At 41.4% G+C, this 12500-nt stretch overlaps 1 protein-coding gene across 2 annotated transcripts in view; it reads left to right on the top strand.

Annotated features, from left to right (window-relative positions):
* Nucleotides 1-12500, top strand: part of LOC135547718 (myc box-dependent-interacting protein 1) — a 44492-nt gene that overhangs the window by 28932 nt on the left and 3060 nt on the right. For both annotated transcript variants that reach the window (XM_064976963.1, XM_064976962.1), the window contains exons 12-14: nucleotides 5487-5609; nucleotides 10532-10612; nucleotides 10941-10964. In XM_064976963.1, the coding sequence (XP_064833035.1) occupies nucleotides 5487-5609; nucleotides 10532-10612; nucleotides 10941-10964 (228 nt within the window). The remainder of the gene's footprint in view (nucleotides 1-5486; nucleotides 5610-10531; nucleotides 10613-10940; nucleotides 10965-12500) is intronic.

The raw sequence follows: 12500 nt of genomic DNA, 5'->3' as shown, positions 1-12500 counted from the left end.
TCTGTTAATTTGAGCGTTCTGTTAATTTGTTTTCACGTTCGTTTAGAAATGGATTGGACCAAGGTGCAGCGTGCTAGGCGTACATTTAACTTTTATTTAAATGACATCGAAAAAACAACAAAATACAAAAAAAATTGAACGTAAAGCTACATGCAGTGCAGAAAGCAACTACACACAAACAAGATCCCACAATCTAAGGTGGCAAAAAGGGCTGCCTAAGTATGATACCCAATCAGAGACAACGATAGACAGCCGCCTCTGATTGGGAACCACACCTAGCCAACAAAGAAATAGAAAAACTAGAATCCCCACCAAAAATCACACTCTGACCTAACCAAATAGAGAAATAAAAATGCTCTCTAAGGTCAGGGCGTGACAATTTGAGCATGCTGTTAATTTGAGCGTTCTGTTATTAATTTGAGCGTTCTGTTATTAATTTTTGTGTTCTGTTAGTTAGAGCGTTCTGTTAATTTGAGCATTCTGTTAATTTGAGGGTTCTGTTAGTTAGAGCATTCTGTTAATTTGAGCATTCTGTTAATTAGAGTGTTCTGTTAATTTGAGGGTTCTGTTAGTTAGAACATTCTGTTAATTTGAGCATTCTGTTAATTTGAGCATTCTGTTCATTTGAGCATTCTGTTCATTTGAGCATTCTGTTCATTTGAGCATTCTGTTAATTAGAGTGTTCTGTTAGTTAGAGTGTTCTGTTAGTTAGAGTGTTCTGCTAGTTAGAGTGTTCTGTTAATTAGAGTGTTCTGCTAATTAGAGTGTTCTGTTAATTAGAGTGTTCTGTTAGTTAGAGTGTTCTGTTAGTTAGAGCATTCTGTTAATTAGAGTGTTCTGTTAGTTAGATCATTCTGTTAATTAGAGTGTTCTGTTAGTTAGAGTGTTCTGTTAATTAGAGTGTTCTGTTAATTAGAGTGTTCTGTTAATTAGAGTGTTCTGTTAATTAGAGCTTTCTGTTAGTTAGAGCGTTCCGTTAATTAGAGTGTTCTGTTAATTAGAGTGTTCTGTTAATTAGAGTGTTCTGTTAATTAGAGTGTTCTGTTAGTTAGAGTGTTCTGTTAATTAGAGTGTTCTGTTAGTTAGAGTGTTCTGTTAGTTAGAGTGTTCTGTTAATTAGAGTGTTCTGTTAGTTAGAGTGTTCTGTTAATTAGAGTGTTCTGTTAATTAGAGTGTTCAGTTAGTTAGAGCATTCTGTTAATTAGAGTGTTCTGTTAATTAGAGTGTTCTGTTAGTTAGAGTGTTCTGTTAATTAGAGCATTCTGTTAATTAGAGCATTCTGTTTGTTAGAGCATTCTGTTAGTTAGAGCATTATGTTAATTAGAGTATTCTGTTAGTTAGAGCATTCTGTTAATTAGAGCATTCTGTTTGTTAGAGCATTCTGTTAGTTAGAGCATTCCGTTAATTAGAGTGTTCTGTTAGTTAGAGCATTCTGTTAATTAGAGTGTTCTGTTAGTTAGATCATTCTGTTAATTAGAGTGTTCTGTTAGTTAGAGTGTTATGTCAATTAGAGTGTTCTGTTAGTTAGAGTGTTCTGTTAATTAGAGTGTTCTGTTAGTTAGAGTGTTCTGTTAATTAAAGTGTTCTGTTAGTTAGAGTGTTCTGTTAGTTAGAGTGTTCTGTTAATTAGAGTGTTCTGTTAGTTAGAGTGTTATGTTAATTAGAGTGTTCTGTTAATTAGAGTGTTCTGTTAGTTAGAGTGTTCTGTTAATTAGAGTGTTCTGTTAGTTAGAGTGTTCTGTTAATTAGAGTGTTCTGTTAATTAGAGCTTTCCGTTAGTTAGAGCGTTCCGTTAATTAGAGTGTTCTGTTAATTAGAGTGTTCTGTTATTTAGAGTGTTCTGTTAATTAGAGTGTTCTGTTAGTTAGAGTGTTCTGTTAATTAGAGTGTTCTGTTAATTAGAGTGTTCTGTTAATTAGAGCGTTCTGTTAATTAGAGTGTTCTGTTCATTTGAGTGTTCTGTTAATTAGAGTGTTCTGTTAATTAGAGTGTTCTGTTAATTAGAGCATTCTGTTAATTAGAGTGTTCTGTTAATTAGAGTGTTCTGTTAGTTAGAGTGTTCTGTTAATTAGAGCATTCTGTTAATTAGAGTGTTCTGTTAATTTTAGCATTCTGTTAGTTAGAGCATTCTGTTAATTAGAGTGTTCTGTTAGTTAGATCATTCTGTTAATTAGAGTGTTCTGTTCATTTGAGAGTTCTGTTAAAGTTTCTGGCAATGGTTTTATCGGAGAAAGGAAATATATCTACTCCCAAATATTTGAAATTGGGGAGAAAAAAAGAGTTTCCATAAGTAGAGACAGAGTCCTCCATCGGCGTCTTGAGAGGCAGTAGGTTTGATGTGCTTTGATTCATTTTAGAAATACAAATCAAATCAATTGTATATGTCACATTATCAGAATACAACAGGTGTAGAACTTACCGTGAAATGCTTACCTACACAGTAAATGTGTCTGAGTAAATTTGACTCAAATTGAAGACAATTATACTCTACAAAATATAACATTTAGTCCCAGTCTAAATAGAGTAAAAATTACTCTTGTTGCAGAGTTATTTCTACACTTTTCAGTGTTTATATTTAACTCTACAAACTATAACTTACTCAATTTACACACATGGAAACAACTCTACTGCCAATTCACTTAATATAGAATTGAATATTATCTGTGTACAAGCCCTTAACCAACAATGCAGTACTAGAAATAGAGTTAAGAAAATATTGACTAAATAAACTAAACAAAAAAAAATCTAATCAATAAAAAATGAACACAATAAATGTACATAACTAAACGAGGCTATATACAGGGGTACCTTTACCGAGTCAATGTAAAAAAAATCTAATCAATAACGAATTAACATAATAAATGTACATAACTAAACGAGGCTATATACAGGGGGTACCTTTACCGAGTCAATGTAAAAAAAATCTAATCAATAACGAATTAACATAATAAATGTACATAACTAAACGAGGCTATATACAGGGGGTACCTTTACCGAGTCAATGTAAAAAAAATCTAATCAATAACAAATTAACACAATAAATGTACATAACGAAACGAGGCTATATACAGGGGGTACCTTTACCGAGTCAATGTAAAAAAAAAATCTAATCAATAACAAATTAACACAATAAATGTACATAACGACACGAGGCTATATACAGGGGGTACCTTTACCGAGTCAATGTGCAAATTGACAGGTTAGGCGAAGTAATTTGTGAAGTGACTAAGTGACATTGAGATGAAGCTGAATTTATGTATGGTCTTCAGTGCATTTGGGAGTGATTGAAATACATTGTCTAGATATAGTAGATATAGTAAAATGTCCTCTGTATATAATGAGATGATGTGATCACTAGATTTGAGGTAAATCTGTGTTATTTCCTTTGCTTGACAAATTGCCTGATGCCAGGGGTTCCATGGATAATAAGAATAGCAAAGGAGAATTTGGATCGCCTTGTCTGCTGCTTTTATTGATTATGAATGGAGCAGAGCAGATATTGCCTGTTATAACCAAGGCTGAGGGATTGGCATATTGTAAGGACCGACGCTGGAGTAGAGAAGCAGGTACGGGGAGTCATGCATATTCTTGGTACCATTTGAAAGGAAACACTTTGATGTTTGTGGAAATGTGAATTGAATGTAGGAGAATATAACACAATAGATCTGGTAAAGAAAATACAAAGAAAAAACCAACTGGTCTTTTTCTACCATCATCTTTGAAATGCAAGAGAATGGTCATAGTTATTAAAGCCATCACTCTGGTTGTAATTCCGATAGTGTCCACAAGATGGCAGCCGTGTATGTGCGAAGTTTAAGATGGATAACTTGTAGTGACACTTTTAGTGTGAAGTCACCGGGTACATTTGGGCAAATCGTGAAAAAGACATTCACGTTCATATTCCATTTTTCTGCAAGAATATCATCAAATCTGTATACTTGGATACTTGATTTAGCTTTCCAAGTATTAGTAGACATATAATAAGTTCAACACTTGCAAGACAACCAGTTTTCATAACTTCATAAATGGTGCTTATTTGACAAAGATACAGTTGTTCAAGTGATGGCTGCCCGCGCCATGAAGGCATCGCTCTCGAACCAAATATGGTGTCCAATAGGATATACTACACCCCTAATGAAATAATTAAGTCTTGTCACCTTCTAGGATCTCTGAGGAATAGATATGAACGTGATTTGACTCGTTCAAACAACGTTTAGGGTGAGATTTTCTCAGATTCCTTTCTTTGCAAATTGAACGAGTGGAAATACAAAACAGATCGTGCTATATGGACCTTTTTAGGATATGAAAATTGATGTTATCTCTGGGACCCTTTGGATGATAAATCAGAGCAAGATTTCAGAATGTAAGTACACATTTCACCTTCAGAGGTGAATTTATCAAATCTATAGCGGTGAAAAAAGTGTTTTGTTGTTAGGAGGTCTGCTTAAACAATAGCATGGCATTGTTTCACGGTAATAGCTACTGTAAATTGGACAGTGCAGTTATATTAACAAGAAGTTAAGCTTTCAGCCGATATAAGACACTTATATGTACCGACATTTATTGTTTCTCTAAAATCTGTGATCGTGACACAAGGCGCTGCATGATTTACAACTGTCCCATTGATGGAATTCATTATTTTAGGATTTACAGTCAGAGGTGTACAGTTCTTTATCGAAGCAGGATAATCTTTGATTGATTAATTGGGGTTCTGAAATGTTAAGTTGGCAGTAGTAAGTGTGGTGGTCAGACAAGCTCATTTTATTGATTAAAGAAATAGACCTGCTATTGTTACTTGTAATACAGTGATTGATTTATTGGGGTTCTGATAGTAATTCCCCTGTTTCAGATACAATAGTTAATATATCAGCAAATTCTGCTCCCTGTCATATCAATAAATGAGGTTCTGTCTTGACTTTGGAAAGAGGAATAGTTAGAGGAGGCAGGTATCCTAGTGGTTAGAGCTGATAAGGTAAAAACCTGTCGTTCTGCCCCTGAACAAGGCAGTTAACCCACTGTTCCTAGGCCGTCATTGAAAATAAGAATTTCTTCTTATTAACTGACTTCCCTAGTTAAATAAAGGTAAAATAAATTAATAAAAACCTGATCTGAAAATAATGTTTGTTGATAACACCTTTGATAGAATCAGATTTTTTTTATTGATCATTATGAACTTGTTTAGTTCTATCTCGAGTTGATTACAGAAAGTAGGATTTTGTAGTGATGAAACATCTGGTGGCCCTTTTAGGAGATTCACAAATTTGAAGTTGGCAGTAGTAAGTGTGGTGGTCAGACAAGCTCATTCTATTGATTAAAGAAATAGTGAACGTGAACGTTCCACACCTTAATGTGATGTTATATGTTGACAATTATTCATTCATAGTTCTTTTGCAAAAGTAAGCCAACAGAAAGGCACACGTTTCAATGTATGCCATGTGATGCACTTGTATTGACCTGTCTTTTCTCTCTGTCGTAACATTGTGCAGCTGAGACCAGTGATGCCACCGCGGCCTGAATCCAGCCCCTGTCGGGACATGAAACCAGAAAACATCATTAACCTGTTTGATGCTGCTGCTGCTCCTAACATCAGTGTTACGTCCCCAACACAGGTACAGCCTGTTACCCGTTCTCTTTTCTTTTATCACGTCATGCCTGACTCCTTACCCTAACCCTTACTCTACCCTAAACCTACCCCTACTCTACCCTAAACCTACCCTATCCCCTACTCTACTCTACCCTAAACCTACCCTAACCCTTACTCTACCCTAAACCTACCCCTACTCTACGCTAAACCTACCCTAACCCCTACTCTACCCTAAACCTACCCCTACTCTACCCTAAACCTACCCTATCCCTTACTCTACCCTAAACCTACCCTAACCCTTACTCTACCCTAAACCTACCCTAACCCTTACTCTACCCTAAACCTACCCTAACCCTTACTCTACCCTAAACCTACCCTAACCCTTACTCTACCCTAAACCTACCCTATCCCTTACTCTACCCTAAACCTACCCCTACTCTACCCTAAACCTACCCTAACCCCTACTCTACCCTAAACCTACCCCTACTCTACCCTAAACCTACACTATCCCTTACTCTACCCTAAACCTAGCCCTACTCTACCCTAAACCTACCCTAACCCTTACTCTACCCTAAACCTACCCCTACTCTACCCTAAACCTACCTAATCCTTACTCTACCCTAAACCTACCCTAACCCCTACTCTACCCTAAACCTACCCTAACCCTTACTCTACCCTAAACCTACCCTAACCCTTACTCTACCCTAAACCTACCCCTACTCTACACTAAACCTACCCTAACCCTTACTCTACCCTAAACCTACCCCTACCATACCCTAAACCTACCCTAACCCTTACTCTACCCTAAACCTACCCCTACTCTACCCTAAACCTACCCTAACCCTTACTCTACCCTAAACCTACCCCTACTCTACCCTAAACATACCCTAACCCCTACTCTACCCTAAACCTACCCTAACCCCTACTCTACCCTAAACATACACTAACCCCTACTCTACCCTAAACATACCCTAACCCCTACTCTACCCTAAACATACCCTAACCCCTACTCTACCCTAAACCTACCCTAACCCTTACTCTACCCTAAACCTACCCCTACTCTATACTAAACCTACCCTAACCCCTACTCTACCCTAAACCTACCCCTACTCTACACTAAACCTACCCTAACCCCTACTCTACCCTAAACCTACCCTAACCCTTACTCTACCCTAAACCTACCCTAACCCTTACTCTACCCTACACCTACCCTAACCCTTACTCTACACTAACCCTTACTCTACCCTAAACCTACCCTAACCCTTACTCTACCCTAACCCTTACTCTACCCTAAACCTACCCTAACCCTTACTCTACCCTACACCTACCCCTACTCTCTACTAAACCTACCCTAACCCCTACTCTACCCTAAACCTACCCTAACCCTTACTCTACCCTAAACCTACCCCTACTCTACCCTAAACCTACCCTAACCCTTACTCTACCCTAAACCTACCCTAACCCTTACTCTACCCTAAACCTACCCTATCCCTTACTCTACCCTACACCTACCCCTACTCTATACTAAACCTACCCTAACCCCTACTCTACCCTAAACCTACCCTAACCCTTACTCTACCCTAAACCTACCCTAACCCTTTCTCTACCCTAAACCTACCCTAACCCTTACTCTACCCTACACCTACCCTAACCCTTACTCTACCCTAACCCTTACTCTATCCTAAACCTACCCTAACCCTTACTCTACCCTAACCCTTACTCTACCCTAAACCTACCCTAACCCTTACTCTACCCTAAACCTACCCTAACCCTTACTCTACCCTAAACCTACCCCTACTCTACCCTAAACCTACCCTAACCCTTACTCTACCCTAAACCTACCCTAACCCTTACTCTACCCTAAACCTACCCTAACCCTTACTCTACCCTAAACCTACCCCTACTCTACCCTAAACCTACCCCTACTCTACCCTAAACCTACCCCTACTCTACCCTAAACCTACCCTAACCCTTACTCTACCCTAAACCTACCCTAACCCTTACTCTACCCTAAACCTACCCTAACCCCTACTCTACCCTAAACCTACCCCTACTCTACCCTAAACCTACCCTAACCCCTACTCTACCCTAAACCTACCCCTACTCTACCCTAAACCTACCCTATCCCTTACTCTACCCTAAACCTACCCTAACCCTTACTCTACCCTAAACCTACCCTAACCCTTACTCTACCCTAAACCTACCCTAACCCTTACTCTACCCTAAACCTACCCTATCCCTTACTCTACCCTAAACCTACCCCTACTCTACCCTAAACCTACCCTAACCCCTACTCTACCCTAAACCTACCCCTACTCTACCCTAAACCTACACTATCCCTTACTCTACCCTAAACCTAGCCCTACTCTACCCTAAACCTACCCTAACCCTTACTCTACCCTAAACCTACCCCTACTCTACCCTAAACCTACCCTAATCCTTACTCTACCCTAAACCTACCCTAACCCCTACTCTACCCTAAACCTACCCTAACCCTTACTCTACCCTAAACCTACCCTAACCCTTACTCTACCCTAAACCTACCCCTACTCTACACTAAACCTACCCTAACCCTTACTCTACCCTAAACCTACCCCTACCATACCCTAAACCTACCCTAACCCTTACTCTACCCTAAACCTACCCCTACTCTACCCTAAACCTACCCTAACCCTTACTCTACCCTAAACCTACCCCTACTCTACCCTAAACATACCCTAACCCCTACTCTACCCTAAACCTACCCTAACCCCTACTCTACCCTAAACATACACTAACCCCTACTCTACCCTAAACATACCCTAACCCCTACTCTACCCTAAACATACCCTAACCCCTACTCTACCCTAAACCTACCCTAACCCTTACTCTACCCTAAACCTACCCCTACTCTATACTAAACCTACCCTAACCCCTACTCTACCCTAAACCTACCCCTACTCTACACTAAACCTACCCTAACCCCTACTCTACCCTAAACCTACCCTAACCCTTACTCTACCCTAAACCTACCCTAACCCTTACTCTACCCTACACCTACCCTAACCCTTACTCTACACTAACCCTTACTCTACCCTAAACCTACCCTAACCCTTACTCTACCCTAACCCTTACTCTACCCTAAACCTACCCTAACCCTTACTCTACCCTACACCTACCCCTACTCTCTACTAAACCTACCCTAACCCCTACTCTACCCTAAACCTACCCTAACCCTTACTCTACCCTAAACCTACCCCTACTCTACCCTAAACCTACCCTAACCCTTACTCTACCCTAAACCTACCCTAACCCTTACTCTACCCTAAACCTACCCTATCCCTTACTCTACCCTACACCTACCCCTACTCTATACTAAACCTACCCTAACCCCTACTCTACCCTAAACCTACCCTAACCCTTACTCTACCCTAAACCTACCCTAACCCTTTCTTTCTCTACCCTAAACCTACCCTAACCCTTACTCTACCCTACACCTACCCTAACCCTTACTCTACCCTAACCCTTACTCTATCCTAAACCTACCCTAACCCTTACTCTACCCTAACCCTTACTCTACCCTAAACCTACCCTAACCCTTACTCTACCCTAAACCTACCCTAACCCTTACTCTACCCTAAACCTACCCCTACTCTACCCTAAACCTACCCTAACCCTTACTCTACCCTAAACCTACCCCTACTCTACCCTAAACCTACCCTAACCCTTACTCTACCCTAAACCTACCCCTACTCTACCCTAAACCTACCCCTACTCTACCCTAAACCTACCCCTACTCTACCCTAAACCTACCCTAACCCTTACTCTACCCTAAACCTACCCTAACCCTTACTCTACCCTAAACCTACCCTAACCCCTACTCTACCCTAAACCTACCCCTACTCTACCCTAAACCTACCCTAACCCCTACTCTACCCTAAACCTACCCCTACTCTACCCTAAACCTACCCTATCCCTTACTCTACCCTAAACCTACCCTAACCCTTACTCTACCCTAAACCTACCCTAACCCCTACTCTACCCTAAACCTACCCTAACCCTTACTCTACCCTAAACCTACCCTAACCCCTACTCTACCCTAAACCTACCCTAACCCTTACTCTACCCTAACCCTTACTCTACCCTAAACCTACCCTAACCCTTACTCTACCCTAAACCTACCCTAACCCTTACTCTACCCTAACCCTTACTCTACCCTAAACCTACCCTAACCCTTACTCTACCCTAAACCTACCCTATCCCTTACTCTACCCTAAACCTACCCTAACCCCTACTCTACCCTAAACCTACCCCTACTCTACCCTAAACCTACCCTAACCCCTACTCTACCCTAAACCTACCCCTACTCTACCCTAAACCTACCCCTACTCTACCCTAAGCCTTACTCTACCCTAAACCTACCCTATCCCTTACTCTACCCTAAACCTACCCTAACCCTTACTCTACCCTAAACCTACCCTAACCCTTACTCTACCCTAAACCTACCCTAACCCCTACTCTACCCTAAACCTACCCCTACTCTACCCTAAACCTACCCTAACCCTTACTCTACCCTAAACCTACCCCATCCCTTATCAGAACCCAAGCAAGCTGTTACACACCAACAGAGTTGCAGTTGATTTTTTGTTGATACTGTAGGTCTTCTGTTGGCGACTTTCCACCAAGGTTGGGGTCAATTTGGAATTGAAGTCAGTCAATTCAAGGAAGTGATATGAATTTAAAATCCCCCAAAAATCAAACACGTTTGATATCAATAAGTAGCTTCTCGTTTTCAGATTACTGATAAGTTATTAAAAACAAATTAATATTGGAATTTCAGTCGAAGTTTCTAAATTTGACTTGAACCCAACACTGCTATCCACATACAGTGTGACTCTTGCTAATCCCGCCCTTGTTCTCCTGTTAACTGTCTGTATGTATGGTATCCTTCCTTCCTTCCCATGTCAGTTTGACAACCTGTTGGACATGGACCTGTCCATCCTGGCTGCGCCAAGTCATGGTGGCACAGCCGTGTCCTCGGCCTCTCAGGTGGGTTGGCCCGTTCAGGCAGACGGTCAGGCAGGCAATAAGTCAAGTTGGTATCAGCTCCTATATGTGTTTGATACATGCTTAGACCCTGGCCGAGCTCAGTCTGCATGGCGAGACATTCATTACCACTGTGTATATTTGTGACTCGTTAGCATTTTCATAATTTCTGTTTGTTTAGACGTATGACTTTGAAATGCATGGGTTGAATTAAAGTTTTCTTCTGTTTATTTGTTGTGTTTGAGCATCTCTACCGCTTCTCTCTCTCTCTCTCTCTCTCTCTCTCTCTCTCTCTCTCTCTTTCTCTCTCTCTCTTTTTTTCCTGCTGAAGGCGGTATCATGGGACACATGGGAGGTAAGCACAGTCATCACACTCTACATTGACCATAGATTCCCTCCATCAGGGACTGTCTAGCTGATCCAACAGGGACTGCATAGTTGATCCAACAGCCATGGGACTGTCTAGCTGATACAACAGCCATGAGACTGCTTAGCTGATCCAACAGGGACTGTCTAGCTGATCCAGCAGGGACTGTCTAGCTGATCCAACAGGGACTTTCTAGCTGATCCAGCAGGGACTGTCTAGCTGATCCAACAGGGACTGTCTAGCTGATCCAGCAGGGACTGTCTAGCTGATCCAACAGGAACTGCATTGTTGATCCAACAGTCATGGGACAGTCTTGCTGATCCAACAGCCATGGGACGGTCTTGCTGATCCAACAGGGACTGTCTAGCTAATTCAACAGCCATGGGACTGTCTAGCTGATCCAACAGTCATGGGACTGTCTAGCTGATCCAACAGGGACTGTCTAGCTGATCCAACAGGGACTGCATAGTTGATCCAACAGTCATGGGACAGTCTCGCTGATCCAACAGCCATGGGACGGTCTAGCTGATCCAACAGGAACTGTCTAGCTAATTCAACAGCCATGGGACTGTCTATCTGATCCAACGGGGACTGTCTAGCTAATCCAACATAGACTATCTAGCTGATCCAACAGGGACTGTCTAGCTGATCCAACAGTCATGGGACTGTCTAGCTGATCCAACAGGGACTGTCTAGCTGATCCAACATCCATGGGACTGTTTAGCTAATCCAACAGGGACTATCTAGCTGATCCAACAGCCATGGGACTGTCTAACTAATCCAACAGGGACTGTCTAGCTGATCCAACAGGGACTGTCTAGCTGATCCAACATCCATGGGACTGTCCAACTAATCCAACAGGGACTGTCTAGCTGATCCAACAGGGACTGTCTAGCTGATCCAACATCCATGGGACTGTCTAGCTAATCCGACAGGGACTGTCTAGCTGATTAAACAGCCATGGGACTGTCTAGCTGATCCAACAGGGACTGTCTTGCTCAACCAAACAGCCATGGGACTGTCTAGCTGATCCATTAGGGACTTTTTAGCTAATCCATCAGGGACTGTCTAGCTAATCCAACAGGGACTGTCTAGCTGATCCAACATCCATGGGACTGTCTAGCTAATCCAACAGGGACTGTCTAGCTGATTAAACAGCCATGGGACTGTCTAGCTGATACAACAAGGACTGTATAGCTGTTGGATGTCTAGCTCATCCAACAGCCATGGGACTGTCTAGCTGATCCATCAGGGACTGAATTTAGGGACTGCATGATACTAACAGAATAACAAAATAGTTATTTCAGGGTTTTCCGGTTTGCTTTCGTGCCCTAACCAAACTGTTATCTCCACATCTGTGTGTGTTTTGTTGGGGGAAATAGTAAAGCACAACATAAAGCGAATTGTACCTCTGACCTTCCACGATGTTACCTGGTAGCCTGAGTACCAGTCTGCGCAATCATGCCAACTCCATAACGACAGCCTTCTTTGATTTGGAAAAGCTAACGATCTAAAACCTAATTG

Source organism: Oncorhynchus masou, chromosome 10, assembly GCF_036934945.1.
Source record: "Oncorhynchus masou masou isolate Uvic2021 chromosome 10, UVic_Omas_1.1, whole genome shotgun sequence".
Taxonomy (NCBI): Eukaryota; Metazoa; Chordata; class Actinopteri; order Salmoniformes; family Salmonidae; genus Oncorhynchus; species Oncorhynchus masou.
Note: the sequence above shows the minus strand (reverse complement) of the source record. Positions and strands in the feature narration are given on the sequence as shown.